Raw genomic sequence first — 22566 nt, 5'->3', positions numbered from 1 at the left:
CAGACACTTAAAATGGGTGAATTTTGTTGAATGTAAATAATGATGTAAAAAAGAAAAAACAAACCCAGAGGCTGATTAAGTGTCTTTCAGCTGGTTGCGCCAGTGCCTTATGTGTGGTGTCTCGGGGCCTGCCAAGCTGACTTCCTTATTGGAAATAAGGTCATTCGAGGCTCATTTTCTTTCTCTTGCCTCAGAGCTGCAGATCCAGCTGACATTGACCGATTTCCAGTGGGCACCATAGTGTGTCCCAGGCGGAGGCTGACGGAAACAAGCTTGTGTTTCTGTCACTAATGATATAAGCCTTCATCGTATTCTCTGCCAGGCCATGTTGGTTGTCATTACACCCATTGAAGAAGAGAACAGAGTAATAATGAGCTGGGTGTTATCGGCTCACAAATAATTTATAATGGGCAAACTAGGACAGGAACAGAGCTTTTTTTGGCTAAGGAGGCTGCATGTCACTCTTAAAATCTAGGCCAAAAAATTATTTATAATGCATAGACAGTCACTCAGAAAGTTGAAAGGTTCCTTTCTTCTCTCCCATGTGTTTGAACATTAGGCTTTTTACCCTAGACTAGCAAAAGGCACCTTAGGGTCTTCCTTGGACACCTGCATTCAGTCTGCAACTCTGAGAACACATGTGAGGGCAGTTACTTGGTTAGGAATGAGGCCTTTGTAGAAACCCCTATCCAAGGATAGGAATGAGGGAAAAGTCAGGAAAAGGAAGAGATCCTTACATATGGGTAGTGACCACACACTTGAGAAGTGAGCTTTAAAGAATTGCCTCAGGTGTTATCAGAAAGGAGCCCAAACCAAGATATTATCAGCAAAGGATGGTTTGTAAACAGGTGTGTTGAAATAAAGGCAGGTCATGTGTCCTCAGGCAGAGGCAAGCAGAGTGGTTATGGCCATCGTGGCATCTAAGAAAAGGATATTTTCATCATGTCCCTGTGTTTCCAAGGGCTGTTTGGGAAGGCAGAATCATTATTGACATTGATACCTGTAGATGTGGATACCTACCCCAAGGGAGGCCAGTTGCCCTGATGGGAACTTGCTGAATTGTCACAAGCTACCAGCACCCAGTCCTGACTTCATGCTGGCCAACAGCCTCCTGATAAGTGATCAGCCGTCCTGGGCATCTTGATGCCAGACCCCAGGGTACGTAGAGCAAGTAGACCATGTTTAACGGGCCCTGCCACTGTGGCTCCCGCTCAGGGAGCCGACTTTGTGGAACAAGCCCACCCTGGGTGAGTTGAAGAAGGTTGGTCAGCTCTCCCAGCTCTGGCTCACCTTTGACTAAGGTGACTGTTGATGAGGAGCTAGTCCCGTGGGGCTGAGATCCAGCCCCTGGGTCTGTGGCATGTCATTAAAGATCAAGTCTTCTAGAGCAGTGCTGTTTCCCAGACCTCCTCAGGGTGAGGGCAGGCTTCCTGTGGCACGTGCTCCTTGTTTAGCCATCTAGGAGAGTGGCCCCTAGAGCCATGTTTTCCTCTTCCAGTTCCTGAGGTTCCCAGGCCTCCTCAGAGGTCCCCTCCTCTCAAGCCAAAGGACTCTACTTTGTTCTCTGTATAGATTGTGCAGTGTAGCATGTCATTTTTTAAATAGACTTTATTGTTTTTGGAGTAGTTGTTCACAGAAAGAGTGGAGAAAAATAGAGCAGAAAATACAGAGGTTTCCCATATATCCCCCATCCCTACATATGGGCAGCCACCCTGTAATCAGCATCCCCCACCAGAGTGCTACATTTGTTCCAATGGATGAACCTTACGTCGACACATCATTATCACCCAGAGTCCACAGATTACATTAGCGCTCTTGGTGTTGTACGTTCTGTGGGTTTGGACAAATGTATAATGATGAGGATCCACCATTATAATATCATACAGAGTAGTTTTGCTGCCCTAAGGTCCTCTGTGCTCCACCTATTCATCCATCCCCACCTCAACCCCTGGCAGCCACTGATCTTTTTACTGTCTCCATAGTTTTGCCTTTTCCAGAATGTCATATAGTTGGAATCATACAGTATGTAGCCTTTTCAGATTGGCTTCTTCCACTTAGTGATATTCATTTAAGGCTCCTCTATGTCATCTTTAAAAGGGTTCATCTGCTCTTAGCAGCTTGACAGCCATATGCGTTCTCTGTCACACGTTGGCCCTGGGTCGAGCATGGCTTGCAGACGGTTATGCTTCGTCTCCCCAACAGGATGACGAGTTCTGGGGCAGAGGCCAGGACATATGCCCTGTGTGGCACTGGCTCCCTGCCAGACACTCAGGGAATTTGGTTTGCCCTTGGAACTCAGTGCCAAGGGCTGGATGCTCTGGGTTGGAGGGGCTATAGTTAAAGCCTAAGGAAGGGCTATCAGAGCAAAACCCTCTGGGCTGCAGCCATGTACACAGCATGCCATTTGCTCTCTGAAGGTTAAAGCTCCATGAAGTCAGAGTGAGCAGCATCTGGCAACAGAGCTAATCTGTGTAAGATTTCGCATCTGAGTCAGAACTTACTTATTAACACTGTCTGTCTTTGTGGCCAAGAGTCTAGCAAAACATTTTTCTGTCCCCATTAGTCAACGCCAAAATGTGGCAAATGTTACTTTCCCTGAAAGGGTTCTGATCAGATGATCACAACAGAACACACTCTGATAGAAAATACTTCTATTTCATAATAAAGCCTTTATGATGTGGAATGTTCTAGTAACCTGTGTGTTCTGTGCTTACAGAGCTTCTCGAAACAAGTCTGAGAAGAAGCGTCGGGACCAGTTCAATGTTCTCATCAAAGAGCTTAGCTCCATGCTCCCTGGCAACACGCGGAAAATGGACAAAACCACCGTGCTGGAAAAGGTCATTGGATTTTTACAGAAACACAATGGTAAAGGTTACGCCTCTCTCCATTTTTATCCCATTCCTGTCCTTTCATTTGACGATGACTTCATCAAGCTGGTCTTCTGCTTGGTTCCGGCAAAGCCCGATCTCATCAGTCACAGGCTTCCTCTTGCAAAGGCACTCCACCTTCTTTAATATCCCACCTCCAGCAGGTTTGGGAGAGGACACTTACCTCCCAAATTGCTTTACTAGCCAGAGGAGAGAACCCAGAGCCGCCTCACAGGTAACACCCAGCCCAAGTGGAGTGGTGTTAACAGTGGGAATGTCTTGATTTAAAAATGGCTGCAGCAAGCATTTTTCATTCAGCCCTGAAGAGATGCAATGCCCAAGAATTCATTTTCCACTGGACAGGAATGTACTGGTTTCTCCAACCACCTCTGCCATGGCCCTGAACTCTTTGGCCTTCTGAGCTACACCATGAAAAAAATAGTAATTTACTTATAGTCAAATACATTTTTAAAAAAATGTAATTCATATGCCATAAAAGTCACCATTTTAAAGTTTATAATTCAGTGGTTTTAGTCTATTCAAAGGGCTGTGCAACCATTAGCACTAATTTTGTCATCCCATAAAGCAGCCACTCCCCATCTCCCCTCCCTCCAAGTCCTGACAACCACTAACCTACTCTGTCTCTGTATATTCTAGGTATTTCGTACAGATGGAATCCTCCAATATGTGGTCTTTTGTTTCTGGCTTCTTTGACTTAGCATCCATAGTTTAGCAAGTGTCAGTAATTTCACTCCACTTTATGGCCAAACAATACCAATTGTATGGATATACCACATTTTGCTTATCCATTTATCAGTTGAGGGTTTTGTGTTGTTTCCACTCTTTGGCTGTTATGAACAATACTGCTGTCTGTGGACCTACGTGTACAAATTTTTGTGTGGATATATGTTTTCAGTTGTCTTGGATATATATCTAGAATTAGAATTGTTGGGTCCAGTGGTAACTCAGGGAACTGCCAAACTGTTTTCTGCAACAATTTCATACTCTCAGCAGCAGTGTGTGAGGGTGTCAGTTTCTCCACATCCTCACCAACACGATATTGTCTGGTTGTGGGTGTGGGTGCGGGTGTGGTGTGGTGTGTTTATTATAGCCTTCCTAGTGAGTATGAAGCAATATCTCATTATGGTTTTGGTTCGCATTTCCCTAAAGATTAATGATGTTCAGCTTTTCATGAACTTATTGCCCATTTATAGATCCTTCTTTAGAGAAATGTCTGTTCAAATCCTTTGTTGATTACTTATCTTTTTTTAAATGTTTTATTATTTATTTTTGAGAGAGAGGGGCAGAGCATGAGCAGGGGAGGGGCAGAGAAAGAGGGAGACACAGAATCTGAAGCAGCTCCAGGCTCTGAGCTGTCAGCACAGAGCCCAACGTGGGGCTCGAACTCATGAACTGTGAGATCATGACCTGAGCCAAAGTCAGACACTTAACCGACTGAGCCACCCAGGCACCCCTACTTACCTTTTGTAATTGGAGTATTTATCTTTTTTTGTTGGGTTGTAAGAGTTCTTCATATATTCTGGATACTAGACCCTCATCAGATGTATATAATTTGCAAACATTTTTCCCATTCCATGGGTTGGCTTTCACTTTTTACAGATGTCCTTTTACAAAAGTTTCTAAGTTTGAAGTCTAGTTATCTTTTTGTTGTTGTTGGTTTTGTGTGCCTTAGGTATCCTAAGAAATCATTGTCTAAGGATATGAACATTTACACCACCAACGTTTTCTCCTAAGAGTTTATAGTTTTAAACCATAGATAAAGCCTCAAGTATACAAGCTACAGGGTGAGCATTTGAGTATTTGATTCATTTTGAGTTATTTTTTGTATATGGAATAAGATAGGGTGTTGAAATTCATCCTTTTGCATGTAGATATCCAGTTATCCCAGCGTTCCTTTCTTTTTTAAAAAAAATTTTAACACTTACAGAAAATATACAAATCATAACTGTACAATTGAATTACCTATCACACTGCTTATTAGTGAACACAACTAGGAACCCAGGTCAGTAAATACAAGCTTCCCCAAAAGATGGCCCTTCCTTCCTATCTACCTCTGCTTTCCCCAGAGGTAATCTCTGTTCTGACTTCTAATACTAGAGATTGGCTGTTGGGACCTTATTCAGATGGAATCATACATTATGAACATGATGTTTAAGAGGTTAATCTGTGTTCTTCCAGTGTTGTGACTGGTTCGTTTTCATTGGTATATGCTATTCTATTATATGAAGTTACCACTTGAATCTGTCCCTGACCTTATGTCTTTCTCAAATAACCTTCTCTCCCTTTTATCTTTTTCCTTTAAACCATTTTACCTCTTAGCACTGACCACCCTGCCCTGCTGCTCACCTATGGATGGTACCAAAAAATTGGAGGAGTTAAGAGGGTTCAGTAGATATTAACAAGCAAAAAGAGCAGAATTCTTTTTTTCCTTAACCATGACACCAAAAATAATAAAGTCAGAAATGTCAGGTTATTGAGGAGATAATTACAGTTCTTCTGTGCTTACAGTGATGCTTCTCTTTCACTGAACGTTTTCCTAGACAAGATGATTTCATGGAAGAGGGCACAGCTAGGACATTAGAAAGTTTCATTATACTTGCTGTTCTTTTATTATTTCTTTAATAATTGTATATACCTATTAAAAATATGACAGTAATGATACATCCTCCTTCTTTTTTTTTCCCAAAGCTGCCCAGGGGAGTGTAAAGAGTATGTTAATTGCTTTTGCTAAAAGTCAGGGAAGAACAATCAAGCAGGATTGGAATAAAGTGTTGCAGCAGTATTCGATTGCCCCAATAATTTAATCAGAATGGTTATGTTTCCTAAATAATGATTTAGCTAAGTGAAATAGCAGGTTGGTTTGATTACTGAGATATTTTGCGCAAATTACTCAAACTAGGTCAGTGCCACTGAGAAGCAGGACAGCTGTTAAATAGGACAGCTGGGATCAAGTTCATCAGTGTGACATTTATGCTGGGCTCTGTCTGCTGCAGAATTACAGAATTGTCAAATTGGGATCTGGAAAAGATCAGTCAACAGAAAGGCAGCCTCCTAACACCAGGAGCACCCATATCCATCTCACCTTTTTTATAAGACTAAAGACTGGTTTGTACAGCCCCCTTAAATGCAACCAGGATCACCTCGGGATCTTACTTATCCTTTGTGATACTATATTCCAAAAAAAAACCCAAAAAATCCATAGTAGATTTTATGGAGGAATTCAGTGGTTGGACCAAAATTTGGATTAAATCAAAAACAAAAACAAACAATAACTTCATTTATAATCCAAATGGACATGAATTCCACAGGCATCTGCAATAGGGTAAAGAATAACATGGTCAGCATTTACTCAGTCCTCACCATGAGCCAGGCAGGCATTGTTGTAAGGACTCTTGTATAGTTATACAAATGAGCTTCATAGCAGCTCCCCTAAGTTAGTATCATTTCACAAATGAGACAGCTGAGGCACAGAGACGTTGGGTCAGTCACCTGAGTCAGCCAGCCATGATAATGGGGAATCTATATGAGGCAGTCTGCCTCCAGAGCCCAAGTTTTTAATACTATACCATACTGTTTTTCAACAAGGCATAGTTCATGGGGCTGTTACAGATATTTGTATCATAGCTGTGCTATAGCTGTCCATTAGCACAGCCATTTAGACTACTGGTTCTCAACCTTGGCTGCCCATTAGAATCTCCTGAGACGCTTTTAAAATACATGTAACCAGGTCTCACCTCAGAGACCAATACATCAGAACATCTAGGGTGGAACCCCAGTGGTGAGCTGGAGCTGGCTCATCCTGGCTTGCAAAAGATGATTATTAAATTTTCAGGAGTTTTGCAAGCTAGTTGACAGCTTAGAATCAGCCACCATGGGAGTATTTACACCACAGAAATGGCAGAGGGCCTTTTTTTTTTTATTTGTAGGGATGGAGAGCCTTTTACTAGCACACTACTGGGTAAGGCACAAGCATGTGTATTTTTAAAGCTCCTCAGGTGATTCCAGTGTGCAGCCAGAGTTAAGAACCGTGGATTTAGACATGCTTTCTGCTTTCATGATAAAGCAAGACCACATGATAAGTAAGAAAAGATGATTAGGTCCAGGTAGTCGTTATAATTACTTATAATGACTCTTTCCTCAATAATCTTTCAAGCATCCCCATTTTCTCAGCTTGGGAGATAAATCTTGATCCATATGTATTCTCTTTGAAGTAATCCAGATCAAACTGAGAACCTGACCATGTTTCTTTGTAGATAAATTTTGTATCATCAGTATCTGTTTTAAGAGATAAATCCCTAAATTATGTAAATAGCAGTGTATCGCACGGCCTTATCCATGCCCATCTAAATGTTGCTTCTACAGGGCCAGACTGACCTGCATGCTTTCCTTTTCTTGTGTGAATCTCAAGCTGATTTAATGGGATTTTCTTCCAACATCAAATCCTGTTCCTCATTCATGCCCCTTCAACTTGTCTGCCTTAGTGGAGAAGGAATGAGGTTATGTGAAGAAGCTGCAGAAAAAAGAGAAACATCTTTGTTGGACAGGGTAATGTTAACCCAGCTTAGTAGAGAATTTTTACCCCATTTCCAAGACTTTGCTTTGACTACATATATCTCAAAGACATACTTCTCCTATTTCATGAATAACAGGAACAATTAGAAGGCGAGCACTCTAGGGCACAACTACAACTTATACTATAGTAGAATTTTGGGGTTTAAATATTAATTGCAATGTTTTCCTGAAAACAAAATGCTCCCAGGTGGTTTTGTTTCCCTTGCTATTTAGAAATTACTTTGACCACACCTCTTTGCTAACCCTGCCCTGTCACCTATAGCTTCTAATATTGGAACCTCAAATGCCAATGGAGACATAATTATAACACTGAACTTTATTTCCCAGTTTAACATTTTTCTATTTGCCTTGAGACATTTTATCTAACATAGACACACACACACACACACACACACACACACACACACACGCGCGCGCGCGCATTTTTAATATGCTGTGAATTGATGGGGCACCTGAATGGCTCAGTTGGTTAAGCATCCTACTTCGGCTCAGAGCATGATCTCATGGTTCGTGGGTTCGAGCCCTGCGTCAGGCTCTGTGCTGACAGCTCAGAGCCTGGATAAGATTCTGTGTCTCCCTCTCTCTCTGCCCTTCCCCTACTCATTCTCTCTCTGTCTCGGCCTCTGTCTCTCTCTCAGAAGAAAACATTTTAAAAATTAATATGCTGTGAATTGAGCCTTAACTTCTAACGATTACAATCAAATTGTTGAAATACAAAGTGAATAAAATGGCTGCTCTCAGTATTCTTATGCTGGTGTTTGGAAAGTATCTAAGCCATACTGAATGATCTAAAAGTTACTTACAGAAAAGAAATGGGTCTTTCATTTTCCTTTATTGCTAAGTTGAATGAACCATTGTCTAAATCAACTTTGGACTCCTGGAAAGACTCTTCTCCTGGACAGTTAATCTACAACTTGATCCTAATGGTCAAAAGAACTTTACAGATGAGTTTATGTGTTAGGGAAAGGGGGAGACCTTTATGGCATTTATTTATTAACATGGCCTTGGTAGATTTCTTTCCTAAGTGGTCAAACTGTGGCAACCATTTGAGGAAATGAGAGTTTCACCCTCTCTTCCTTGCCTCGGCTGGCACCCCGGAATGAACACTGGCCCAGAATTGCGTGTAGCACACTGCCTCTACTTCCCAGGATGCATTTCACCTTGTGCAGCCTCTGGCCACAGTGGCAGAAATAGCTTGTTCACTTAGAATCTTGGAAGAAGAAACCATCTTGGGAGCACCAAGAAAATAATCCCTAAAGAAACCTCGTACTGCATAAAGTGGAGCAAAATGCTGGTTAAGATGGAGGATAAACTGCAGGAAAAACAAATATATCTGATATGGCATTTGATCTCTCTGTAATAATATTATTAGGAACATTTTAGTAATAAAAAATACACTTTCAAAAATGCAAGAGAACTAGGGTACATAAGGAGTTTTGTGTATTCCAATGACTACTAAATTTACAAATGTGAATAACATCTTCAGTACAAGGTAGTCACCATAACAAGAAAATTATAGATAAATATAGAAAAAGTTTGACAAGAATAAATTCTGGCTGTAAAAGCCACTAAGTAACATATATTTGTCTAACATGTTGTACTTCAGTACCTGGAAATGCTGAAAACTACACTACATCCTGCATAGACACAGTAGGTCATTTACTACAAGTCTAAGATGTTTCTGGAATTTTGAAAACCCCAGATCTCTAAAGTGTTTTGCTTTGCCTTGACCATAAAGAGGCAGCTGAGGAACTCGTCCTACCATCCCAGTCGATGTTTCCATTACCTTCATAGGTGACAACTACCTAACCCCCAACTGCTGATGGTGGGCTTTGTCCTGTAGAAATTCAAGAGCTTTGTGCTGCTTGCTACTGGCAGGCACTCCAGCCATGCAGAGAGTAGAGCGCTCTTCTCCTGAACCTCATTAAAAGGGTGTGAAAACACCCAGAGACCTTTTTAAGTCTATTACATCCAAAGTCCCTAGTCCTTAGAAATCAGGGTAACATATTTCTTTATACTGGCTTCTTTACATTACACAGAAGTTTACACAAAAATTACACAGAAATAAGCATGCTTTGTTTGTTAATTCTAATTCCAAGGTGACTTTTAACATAAAAGTTTATGTTTTTTTTTAGAAGTCTCAGCGCAAACGGAAATCTGTGATATTCAGCAAGACTGGAAGCCTTCATTCCTCAGTAATGAAGAATTCACCCAGCTGATGTTGGAGGTGAAATGCACTTTCAAATTAGCTTCATTGGTTGCAAATCAAAATGTAGCTGCTTGTTCCAGATAAGACCCTGTGCCCAAAGTGAACAACTATTCTTGACTCTGGAAAGAGGTCTTGAAACAGATACCCCTTGGAGCTCTGCATGCTATTGCTTATATTTTGGCTACTGAGTTTGGCAGTAAAAGCAAGAATTCCCAAACTGAATGTGAGTGTGTGCTGGGGCATCCATGACTGCAAGGAGAACCCCACTCTTGGGCTCCCAGTCAGAGGGACACCCAATCTTGGAGCTGGGAAGGGCAAGGATGCAGGTAGGTAGACAGAGGAGAAGGGGGAGGAAGAATTACGTCTCTGCACTGACTTTTGGTTCAGAGAGCCTCCTCCTTAGAATGCAGCGATTATGTTTCCCTTAGTAGAACACGTTTTGAAAACAAAATTCTTTTCAAGTTAGGCTTTGAACTTGAGTTCTGTTACATCAACATGGCATGTGGGTGTCAACTGTAAGTGACCCTGTGCCTTGCTGCCCTTTCTGGGCTGAGAAAGATGCTCATGTGTCTTCCTCCAGAAAGTTAGGTGCCCACGTCCATCTCCAGGGTTGTATTTGTGGAAATCTGGCTGATCCGGGCCAGTGGGCTTCTTCAATGTCCTGTGTTTACATTTGGGTGAAACTGCACAGATGAGGATGAGTCGCTACGGAAACGTGTGGCTGGGTGTTCTGACTTCTAAACTGGGGATTAGTCTGGGAGCACATGGACGTTGATAGTGGAGGGAGAGAAGCCTCCAGACCTGGCATGTCTGGGCCCTTGACTTAGAAGAGGCAACAGGGACAAATGAGTTCGGCGAAAGGAAGTTAGGCACTGGCTGCATGTCCGTGGTTCCTGGCAGGGTTTTTGGAGAGTGGCTTCTTTCTGTATCTCCTCTTAGGTGCCTGTACAAGACTGATGTAAACTTTAATTTACATAGATTAACTATGCAGAAAACAGAAAGTACTGGAGTAAGAAAGTGCCAGAACGAAGATGTCCAAATATTATGAAATATAAGCGCATTAATGAACATTTGCATAAAATGAAAGATACTTAAATCTGCATGTGAACTATATTTAAAGAAAATACAGAACTTTCTCCAGAAGCAATGCATTTTAAGTATGTTAAATTTAGACCAGCTTGCGAAATATAATGTTGAATTAATGTATCATTATGCTACTTTACATAAACCATTTTATCTTTTAATTCTTAGGGAACAGTAGTTAAAACGCATAACCCTATAGCACCCAGCCTCTTTTTCAGAATGTGTAGCACAGCCTTCTTTCTTTCCCACTGAGTTTCAAGAAATCAAAAGTGTTTGAGGAAACAAGACTTTTATAAAGTTAAAAATGGATACATATTTGGGCTGAAAGGCAGGACTGAGATTCAGTAGACTGGAATTTCTAGAAAAAGATTTTTAGATTTGTATGTATATTCTTTAAAGATTTTTAAAAATTTTGTTTTGAGAGAGAAAGAGAGAGCACACGAGCAGGGGAGGGGCAAAGAGAGAAGAGAGGGGCAGAGGATCCTAAGCAGACTCTGTGCTGACAGCAGAGAGCTCGATGTGGGGCTCAAACCCACCAACTGTGAGATCATGACCTGCACTGAAGTCAGATGCTTAAACGACTGAGCCACCCAGGCGCCCCTGTATGTATATTCTTTATGCACTTTCCCCTGCTCCCAGTATAGACTTCTTGAAGTGGATCTAAAGGAATCATGCTAGGTGAGTGAATTAAGCCTGAAATTAAGACTGTACAACAAGCAGGTCTTCTGGACACATTGCAGCTTTGAGGAGTCTGGGAAACCCACCAACTAGTACTTCTGATTGATCTTGGTTTTAGACTTTTATTCCAACCTGTTGCTCCTCAGTAGACACAGACCTGGTGATGAGTAACTGTACCTCCAGTATATTCTCCCAGATGGCCTGGGCCCTGGAGTGGCCCCCACAGGATGATGTTGTCACCATTTGCCACTAGGCAATTTCTAACTAGTTTGTGTCTCTTTCTAGCTGCACAGCCCTCTCCTTTTCCAGAGCCGTTTCAGGGAATGTGACGGATTCAGATGCCATGTCTTGATGACCATGAGGTTCCTCTCTCTTTCTGCCCCTCCCCCACTTGCACTCTGAATGAATGAAAGAAAGAAAGAAAGAAAGAAAGAAAGAAAGAAAGAAAGAAAAGAAAAGAAAAGAAAAGAAAAGAAAGAAAAGGAGGAAGGGAAGGAAAGAAGGGAAAGCTCTTGTTGATTGGCAATTAAGGAATTTGTAGTACTTCTTCTGAATTTTATTCAGAAAAGCTATAGTGATCTTTTCCAACAGCCCAGAGGTTGTCCCAGGGAACACAAGAAGCATCAGACCCAGGAATTGACATAAAGGGGTGTTTTCATGTCTTTCTGGCATGTGGCAGGTATAAAATTTGGGCCATTATGGCGTTTTGGGTGTCCCCGAAGCTGTTATCACAGTCAACTTTACTTTGAGAGGGACGCATGACTTCCCAGTCACAGAGTGTTGAGTCACTCAGATGGTACTGAGGGGACCTTCTAAAACCACAGCAAGCGTTTTCCAAGCAGTGACTCAGCGCACGTCTTGCGCATTGGATGGGAAACGCCAATAAGCTGATGAAAGTTATCTTCCATCTATAAATACCTTCAGCTCTTTAACACCCATATGCTTTACAAATCCAAGAGGGGCTTGGGCTCACTGTGCAAGAAGATCATTTGTACTGTTTCTATTTTCCCAGTACTCTGCCCCACTTTTTCTTAAAAGGTCCAGCTGACATCCTCAACAGTGGCCCCATCTTGTAAAATTCACCGCCAGGAGGGCTGAAAATATGACTGAAAAAAAAACCAATTAGGAAAAGAAACAAAAGGCACCAGGATGTACCTCTGTGTTCCCCATGACCCATAAATTTTATTGGGGGGTTTTTAATCTCGGCCCTATGGACATCTCAGACCTCATCATTCTTTGTTGGGGGGGGGGCATCCTGTGCATCGTTAGATGTTTCAAAGCATCCTCACCCTGTACCCACTAGATGCCAGCAGCACCCACCCCAGTAGTGATGTCTGCTGACACTGCTAGATGTCCCTAATGGGGGCAGGGGGGAGGGGTCGCTTTGCCCCTCATGGAAAAACACTGATGTAATCCAAAAGGATGAGGTCCTTAAGAAACATGCTTTATATTAGTTTTCAGTCTTATATCCTGCCATATGTAAGTATAAAATAACACATGACCCTAGTGTGCATTTTCCTGGTGAAGAGAACTCCCTCCCATTTTGGCACAGTGCCTCTTGTGTGCAGTTAGCGGACTGTTTCTGATTCCTGCTGCAGTGCACTTAGCTGCACCCACCTAACAGACAATGCATGCCCTTTTGGCAGTGCAGACCTCCAGTAACACCCGGGAGGAACTAGCTGAATGCATACAAAACGTTTCCAAAACTTTCTAAGCACATATTTCAGTGTGGCTTTTTTCCCCCTTTAAAGCAGAAAAATCCTCACATTCAGAGAAGATGTTACTTCAAAGATACTGTCAATAAAGCAACAGTGATAGGTTTACAGTAACTATCCACCTGAGCCTTTTACTCGCTCAGAGATTTGTTTTCTGGTGATATGGGCTTTGTTTTCATCTTTTCCATCTATTCTGGGCACCTATATAGCCCGTAGCCAAGAGGACTCCATTCAGAATTACATAGTCTGAATTTTAGAAATCACCTTGCAGATCTTATGAAAGCATCATGAGAATCCAGTAAAGAATCTAAAAACAAAACCGCAAAGGTGTCTGTAAGAAAATGTTGACGGCTGGGGTGTCTGGGTGGCTCAGGTGGTTGAGCCTCCAGCGTCGTCTCAGGTTATGATCTTACAGTTTGTGAGTTCAAGCCCTGCTTCGGGCTCACTGCTGTCAGCTCAGAGCCCGCTTTGGATCCTCTGTCCCCCTCTCTCTGCCCCTCCGCCACTTGCACTTTCTCTCAAAGAAAAGAAAAAGAAAGAAAGAAAGAAAGAAAGAAAGAAAGAAAGAAAGAAAGAAAAACATTGGCAGCCTCCACCCCTTCTTTCCTATCAGAAGCATCTACAGCAGCATGCCTCACATACAGTAGACACTCAGTAAGTAATGTGAATGTTCTTTACAAACAGTTCCTCCAGGAGGTATTCCTCCTATGGCAATGAATGAAGGCAGAGGTTGACCCTGACTGACAGTTGTTAATGCATCTGTTAGGTCCAGTATCTTCCGGTAAATGTTTCCTGCTGAACTCAAAGCCATATTGAGGGTAGAGGGATGGGAACCATACAATATCACTGACATCTTTTAATGGTAATTGAGGTGTTTCTGATTTAGCCCAACGGGATGCTTATCATTAAACACTACTTAGGTAGTTTCCATGGCTAAATTTTGTCTCATGATATCAACAGGTAGGATTCCAGGGAGTCCTTTACTGCTTTGGCAAGCACTTTGCCTAGGCTAGAGGAATCCGCGTATGAAATCCTCCTGTGCGAGGCTGAAAAGTGCGGCGAGGTTATTTGTGGAAATACTCTAAGAGTTACACCACAAAGTCAGTGTCGTGACAGGGGTTCCTTTGCTTCAGTGACATCCTCCTCCATAAAAGCACGGCTAAGGAGCCTTCCACTGTTGCATTTTCCGCAGGCGTTAGACGGCTTCATCATCGCAGTGACCACGGATGGCAGCATCCTCTATGTTTCAGACAGTATCACGCCTCTCCTGGGGCATTTACCGGTAAGTGTCTGCTCTGCTGACCTTTGCCAGTACACATTATCATCTTACCTTGAGAACCATTCAGATCTCAGATCAGGGGTGACGTAGGTATGAGGGGGTGTGTGCGTAAGAAAAGCTAATGGTGTTCTCAGCAAGAACTTCCCTTCTAGAGGAAGGGCAGACGCAGGCATGTGCCATTCTGGAACAAGCGAGGCACCAAGATCTTGGCAAACCCCGACCTGTCAGGGGGACATGGGAGCAGGTCCTCACCCTCTGTAGCCCAGCTGAACCGATGAGAGAGTCCCAGCACAGTTAGCAGATCTTAGAGCCTGTACCGAGGCTGATGGGTGTCCCTCCAAGGGAAAAGCCGACTTCCTGGGTCAAAGCAGAGCTGGTGGAGGAATGTACAACAGATGGATGGTGATGGGGCGTGGTTTGGGGATCACTGAGGACATGTCTGAGATCACAAGTGGGTGGTGACACTTAATGGTAGTAAGGGATCTGTGATGGGGGGATGGAGGGTGGGGGGAGAGTTGAACTATTCTGAGAGGATGTAGTTGGACCAGGGAGGCCTTGGGGAATGAGAAGGGTGTGGGCACCAGGACAAGCCCTGCTGTCCAGGGGAGCCAGGTGGAGGCTCAGAGTGGGGGTGGGTGCTGCTTGACAAAAACCATCCTAGATGCTCTTCCCTCCCCTTCTTCCTCCTCCTTTTGCTACCTTCTTGCCTCTTTGCCTCTCCTCCTTTCTCCCTCTCCTCCTCCTCTCTCCCTCTCCTCCTCCTCTCTACATAAGTCCTCCTGGCACCCTGCTAACCCCCACTCACCAAGCAGCACCTAGCCTGTGGAGGGTCCACCCTTGGGGATCTCTCAAAGGCGTTTGGTCAGCCTTCCACTTCCTGCCATACCATTATTTATTCCTACAGAGTGTGATCTTGAATGACAGGTCTACCAGGAGCATCCCAAATGAGATAAAAACCTCTCTTCTCTCTCCTCCCAGCAAGCCCTGCCAGACCACCTAACCCCACCACTTCCCACTCCCCGCACATGGGTGGATGGGTGGTCAGCAGATGTGATAAGGAGGGTAACTGCTTCCCCTAGTTCCTGTACAAAGGAAATCCTGGGCTAGGAAGACACTGGAGGACCATGGCCGCCTCTCCTTAGCTGCACCTGACAGAGAGCAGCGTGGCCTTGCTCTGTGAGCAGCTCTGCTTCCTTGGGGTGATGAGCCTAGCTTTGCTACTGGATTCCACGTTGGCCCAGGATTCCACGTTGTCCTGGGTTACACTTGTCCTCGGAAGCCACTCCCCATTGCATCATTTCTGCAAATGACACTGTGTGGAGATCAAAGCCACTGTCCACATTTTTCCTTTGCTTGGTCATTGTGTGACGTAGCCCAGAAAAACAGTTTTTACCTTGCTAGGCAGATGCCTTTGAATTACCCCATAATCTGTCTAACCTTTGTGTTTTGGCCCACTCCCTGCACCATCTCCAAGTGAGTTAGGTGGGGGGTGGGGGGTGGGGGGTGGGGCTATCTCCTCTTGATAGCTGTCAGAGAGGCTGGTTCTCATTTAGTCCCAAGGAGACAAAAGCACAGTTTCACCCTGGTTTTATCTGAGGCTAGAATAGTGATGAGGCCGATACGAGGAACACAGAAGTGATCCCACCAAATCAGCCCAGCTTCTTTGGGCTGACCTGAGGTGGCTGAGGAAAAAGAAGTGACGGGGTGCTTCTTCGGAGGAGTCTGTGTTTTGTCTTGAAGGGATGGACTGGGGTCATGACAGGCACCGATTGAAAGCAATGACATGGAGCCTCCTTAATGACCCAGGAATGAGATGCAGGAGCCCAGAGATGTTTGGGCAAATAGGATTTGCTCTGTTCTGCTTTATGCTTTAGTAATTATCTGATGACCCAGTTGCTATACATGACAGGGGAGTCAGAAAGTAAGTCTGGAATTCTGATTTGAAATTATGGAGCATGTTAGGACCACCTATGTGAATGATTCTGTAACTCTGGAAGGATCAGAAATGACCCTGTCTCTGGCTTATCAATGCTAGAGACTCATATGAATCATGAGCATCTGTCAATACACAGACCACACCCAGACACACATAGAGTCAGCCCTTAAAATCTCGCCAGGGGAGGTGAGCTCAGGATGGGCAATCCCCAAACTTAACTTCTATTTAACTTATATTATCCAGTTTTTATCCAGAGCATCACCTTCTTCTTTTTTTTTTTGCTTGCATCTTTGTTCTCGTGGGTGGACAAGGGAGATTAAAGATGGATGCTTCCCAGGTGCCAATCAGTCACCAGCTGGTTCAGCAGAGGAGCCCATCCAAGAATACCTCTATCCCCTCTATTTTACAAAGAAGGAAACCCAAGGTGGCCCGGCCAGTGAAGTGTAGAGCAGGGCCTAACCCAGACATGACTGCCTGCAGAGCCCAAGCTCACCACCACTCGGCTCCGGTGTATTCCTGATGCCAAGGGTTGGAGTTGTCATTTGGGAATTCTGCTTTTGGTTTAATTCACTTTGAGTCTGACTTAGTTACTACTCAGCATGAGCCGAGGACTTGTCCACAGCTTGTCCACAGACAATGCAGCCTTTCGAAAGGCCCACGTGAGATTATTTTCCCTTAAGGGTTTGCAGTTTTGTTGAGAGATTTCACCTGTAAAACCATTAGGGGCTAATCGGAAAATAGCCAACAAGTATTGAGCACTTACTATGTGCCAGGCACCACTAAGAGTGCCTCCCGTGAGTGAATATGTGTAAAGCACTTAGTACCTGGCACAGAGCTAGAGCTATATCACATTCACTCTCCTTACCCTTATAATTCTTACAATGACTCTGTGAGATAGGTACTTACCCCAGTTCAAAGATGAAGAAGCTAAGGCACACAGAGGTTCAGGTTCTATAGCCAGTAAGTGGTGGGGCTGGAATTTGAACTCAGGCGTTTTGACTCTAGGATTGGTTGCTTAACCACTACTCAGAATTCTATATAAGACAGAGTAAAGTTCGGTGTACTCTCAGGGTAGGGAGACTGGTTAAGAAGAGAGGATGGGGAACTGAAAGGTAGTGGTCAATCTTCGTGGGAGAGGTGGCCATTGAGGGAGGGCACATCCAACAGAGACACAGTGTGGGCAGGGAGCAGGAGGCTGTGGACCCCGGCAGCAGGGCCCCATTGGTATCAAAGGCTGGCACACCAGGGTTTAGGTCCCACTATCGCTTGTGTGGCCTGGGATTGGAGGCCCATCCATGATTGGGAAGGTTGGGGGACGAAAAGCAGCAAGAATTCCTTTCTATTTTGAGACTGTCAGGTTTATAGTCTCTCTGTCCCCTTCCTACTACCAGAAACTCAGACATGGCAAAAGCTCCCGTGATAGATTTCTGTATAGCAATCTTCTGCTGAAACATGCTAGAACTTTCTCTCCCAACTTGATAGAGAAAAAAAGAAGAAAATAGCTCAAAGAAGAAAATGATGTTAAGACAAAGTCAAAACTTTCCTGTGGTGGCGACACCAGTACATTTCAGTATCTAGAATTAATGAACACAGGTGGTCAAAGAAGAAACATGGGCATGGCGGATGAGTGTGCAGATGGAAGACCAAGGGCTAGAGGGAGCTTCTGAAATGAAAACTTTCCAGGAAAGATCTAAGGGACTCTAAGTCACATGCCTCTGACAGACTTGGGAAAGAATCATATGGCTGAGGCAGAACCAAATGAGAGACTCAAAGTAGGCATAATCTGTGTTTCCTGTTTGGACTTTTGTTTGAGTTTCTAAAAAATCTTCCCAGGTTGTTGTTTTGATTCGTTAATGATTGCAATGTTTGCTGAATGAGGGGGATCATGCTAGGCCCATAAAGCAGAAGTCCTGTCTCCAGCCCTGAGCACAGACCCCATGTGGCTAAGTGTTCACTGGGTGATGGGCTGAGGTCTTAAATGGGACTGCTACCTCAGGAGCAATTGCAAACAGCTCTGGGAAGTGCCTCAGAAGTGAGAAACATGGGCGTGGACAACACCACTTCCCCAGTGGGAGATAATCTAGGGCATGAGTGATTATAAAGTTGGAGAAATCTACAGACCAAAAATTACTTCTGTGGAATGCTGGTTCTCCTAAGCTCCAGCAAGCAGTGCAAGATCAAAGTGGAATAAGGGAACAAATTCCCGTGGTGAGGGTCACAGCAGGGAGAGGAGGTCACGAATAGGAAAGACAGAGCTCTGGGCTGTGTTACCACACAATGTAGCAGCAAGTCCGTGAAACACCTTCCAGGAAACATCGCTCTGCCCTCCCTTCCCCCTCCACCTGCCCTCACCTGCTGGAAGAACCTACCTGATCCCAGTCACCTGGTCAAAGGTGGCTCTTGGTGGGGGCCAAGCTGGGGGTCCCTCTGTCTAGGAGGGGTGTGGCAGGTGTGGCTACATGCAGCTCAGAGTTGGTCACAGGTTGAAAGAGTCCAGGTCACCAGTTAGATTGTTTTTATTTTAATGTGCCTTTTGATTTTTATAAAGCATACATGCAAAAGTATGTATAAAACATACATTCAGTTTTTAAATTGACGATAAAGTGAGCAGGAACATACAGGTAGCTGTCACTGAGGTGAAGAAACAGAATATAGCCAGGACCGTGGAAGCTCCTGTCTGTTCTTTTCCCATCATGCTCCCACCTTCCAGCCAGAGGTGACCATCTTCCTGGCTTTTGAGATCGTTGCTTTCTTGTTTTTCTTTGCAGTTCTACCAACTTGTGATCTGTCACTGAACACTGTAATTCAGTACTACCTTTTGTTTAACTTCATGTAAAATAGAAGCCATAGGAAATGTACTCCTTTTGCTCAACATGGTTTATGAGATCCATCCATCCCACACCGTTAGTAGTGGCTGTCATGGGTTTATTTTCACTGCTGCCCAGTATTCCACTGGAGGAATGGGCTAAAATTTCTGCATCTGTTCCAGCTTGGAAGTCTTAGAAAGGGCTTTTGTGAACATGCTGCGTGTGTTTCCTGATGGACATCTGCAAGCATCCTATAGGGACTATGTGTAGAATTGCTGGATTATAGAGTAGGTACACCCTCACCGCTACTAGGTAACACCAGGTCGCTAACAGTGGTTGCACCCATCAACCCTCCACCCGCAGAGTTGAGTTCCAAGTGCTCCGTGCCACAGAACTTGGATTGTCGTGCTTCCTACTGTTCGCCAACCTAATGCATGAGGGCATCTCATGGAGTTTTGATTTGTGTCTGTCCCCCATTGCTAATGAGATGGAGCATCTTCGCATATGTTTGTTAGCCGTTTGGATTTCCTCTTTTGTGAACACGGTGCTTGTTCAGGTATTTTGCCATTTTCCTACTGGATTGTCTAGTTTGTTTCTTGTAATGATTTGTAAGCATTCTTTCCATGTTCTCAATACTCATCCTGTGTCAGGGGTCATTTGAATTGCCTCCTACTCACTCTGCCTTAGGGATACAGGTTCGGTGGAACACACAACACCCAATACTGGACACGTGAGCTCAATAGCTGTTTAAGTCACATATGCTTACAACCTGGAGGGCGAGGACGCACAGCCACACGGGGCCGCGCTCTGGAACAGTGAACCAGCAGGGGCTGTGAGAAGCAGGCTTCATAGTAACAAGGGGGTGAGGTACTCCCTGATCCCCACAGGAGTGAGACTGGCTTGTTTGAATAATTCCACAGGCTGGCAGGGAACTAAACCCTCTAGTCAGGGATGAGCAGGAACTGTGCCTGTCCCCCTTGATAAGGAGCACTGTCTAGCTAGGGGACCTTATCCATAGAGCCAGAGTGTGAAGGAGAACTTTCAGTTGTGCAAAATCGAGGCCCTCCTGATTTTGCCAGGTGACAAGGCGGCAGTTAACACTGAACCTTAATTTTAGGACTTAACACCATGGTGTGTGTGTTGCAAACATATTCTCTCATTTTGTGGCTTACCTTTCCCTCTCTCAGTTCTTTTCATGAATAGAGATTCTTCATAATTGGTACCTTTTATACCCTAATTAATTCTTCACTACTCTAAGGTCAAAGCCACTTGCAGTGCTGTCTTCTGAAAGCATTACTGTTTGGCCATCAGTTTGATTCCGAATCTAAATTGCATCAAAGCATATCGACGATGCTTCCAGCTTCCTGGCCCCTTAGGGAGATCAAGGGCCTGACTGCTTCCCTGAGCTCATTCCTGCCTCTTCGCAGTATGAAGCTTCTCCAGGACTTCCCACAATTGCCCTTTGCAATTGTGGCCAACACATCTCCAGCCAGAACTGCCAGGGCCTGTTTGGGACATTGCTGGACAGCGTGTCCACCCAGCTCATTTCCAACTCAGCTGGCCACCCTCTGTGTGCTCCCTGTGCAGGCTCTCACCTAACTTTGCTGGGTAGGACTAATCTGGTGCCGCTGGTTTGTAGGAAGAGAGGAAAATGCCTCACTGCCTCCTGAAGCGCTTCCAGATCATCCCCAGGCCCCCATGGGGCCCCAAGAAGAAACATGGGAGATATGCAATTTGGAATTTAGGAATAGGCATTCGTATTGAAAGTATTCTTGGTAAAGATTCTTGATAAAGCAGCCAAGGACATCCCAGTAAGTTGAGAATAAGAACCTTCCACCTCCAACAGGTAAATGATGTTCTAGACACTGTGATTCAGCTATGAAGATAGCTGCAGATGGCAAATGCCCTCCCTTGTCTCTGTAATTGCTGTCATTTTAATAAGCAGAGCTCAGCTCATTCAAGGGACAGTTCAATTGCATATATAATTTACTCTCCGGTAAGCGTTAGGGTTTAAATTTTCAAATTATCATTGTTTGTGCTGGTTGTCATGTTGAAATGGCATAATAGTAATATAACAGTGAAGAGAGAAAGAGCTTGCTCTGTGCCAAGCACAGCTCTGAGCCCTTTTCGTGTGTGTATTAACTCATAATCCTCACAGCCTCCCCCCTCCCACCAATCTCCATCCAGGGTTCACCTTTATTCTTTGCAGAACTTGTAGCCTGAGGTGCCCCCACAGCCCTGTGACCTGCCAACTGCCTTCCACAGGAGCAACAAGGTCAGGTAGCCCTGTAACCCTGCTCTCTGTCATACATCAGGGGAAGGGGTTTCCACCTGGCTCTCCAAGAAAAGGCCATGGAGTGACTTCGTTATCATTTTCTTGTATCTGAAATGTCTTTAAGAAGAAAGAATACTGTTGTCTTTGAGCATTAGTCAGCATCTAAAAAACTAAAGGGAATGCGCTTACAATAAAATCAAGAACATCAGAAGGAACTTGGAGAAAGCCTCAATGAGAAAATGATAGCACAGGCTAGTGAAGGGTTTGCAGAGTCTTTGCCAATAGAGATCAAGCCAAGCCAGGATGCAATGGAGCTGGGAGTCCCTTCCTTTCCTCCTCCTGTCCTTCATCAGCCACCAAGTTGGTATCTCCCTTCCTCACAGCCTCTAGAATGCTGGCTGCGAGAGGGAAGGGGCTTGCCTGCTTCGTTGTGTTTCTTCCCAGTGCCAAAGGCAGTGGCTGGCAGGCACACAGTAGCCCTCAGTGTTGGGTGGATTATGCTGTTGAATGACCTGTTTGGACTCTCCCTTCTCCTGTGCATTACATCTCCCCATTCCCTATGCCTACTCAGACTCTGACCATCTCTAGCCTGGTTTCCTGTGCTCCCTCCCTCCTCAGACTAGAAACTTTAAGGGATTTCTTTAAAGCACTGGTACAGTGCCTTCCTCTAGGCCCTCAGTGGGTTCCATCTCCCCATCCCAGGCACACAGGACAGGGCACTCTCTCCTCTGCAACCTTCTTTGCTCTGGCCTCACTTCCCTTTGCAATCCCTGCCTCCATTGCTCTCCTCCCTCCCCTGTGATGTTTCTGTGCATGCTGTGCCCCCTGCCTAGAGCACCCTGGCTGCCCTGAAGACGCCATCTTGTCCCCCAGATCCCACTCAAGGATCCCTGCCTGTGGGAATTGTTTCCTGAAAGCCTCTCGGTCCTTATGATTGGATTCAGCACACCATGCTCAGTGTTCTAGGGGTGTCTTGTTTTTACTCCTTTTACTTCTTTCAGCTAGTTAATGCATTTTTTTTTCCTAAGGCCAAGCACCATTAGATGTCAGGTGAAGGCATATCAAGATGAAGGCAGACAGGACCCCTACTCTCCTGGGGCTCCTGTTGGATGGGGCAGGCAGAG

At 44.5% G+C, this 22566-nt stretch overlaps 1 protein-coding gene across 3 annotated transcripts in view; it reads left to right on the top strand.

Moving 5' to 3' along the window:
* NPAS2 (neuronal PAS domain protein 2) overlaps positions 1–22566 on the top strand; it is a 158702-nt gene that overhangs the window by 92012 nt on the left and 44124 nt on the right. Inside the window, exons 3-5 of one of the 3 annotated variants that reach the window (XM_047852355.1) lie at positions 2717–2865; positions 9596–9687; positions 14338–14427. In XM_047852355.1, coding sequence (XP_047708311.1) covers positions 2717–2865; positions 9596–9687; positions 14338–14427 — 331 coding nt within the window. Of the gene's footprint in view, positions 1–2714; positions 2872–9595; positions 9688–14337; positions 14428–22566 lie in introns of those variants that run through there. The other 2 variants (XM_047852354.1, XM_047852356.1) reach the window with 2 other exon arrangements.

Source organism: Prionailurus viverrinus, chromosome A3 (genome assembly GCF_022837055.1).
Source record: "Prionailurus viverrinus isolate Anna chromosome A3, UM_Priviv_1.0, whole genome shotgun sequence".
Classification (NCBI taxonomy): domain Eukaryota; kingdom Metazoa; phylum Chordata; class Mammalia; order Carnivora; family Felidae; genus Prionailurus; species Prionailurus viverrinus.
The sequence above is the reverse complement of the archived record's forward strand: the minus strand, read 5'-3'. Positions and strand labels throughout refer to the sequence as shown.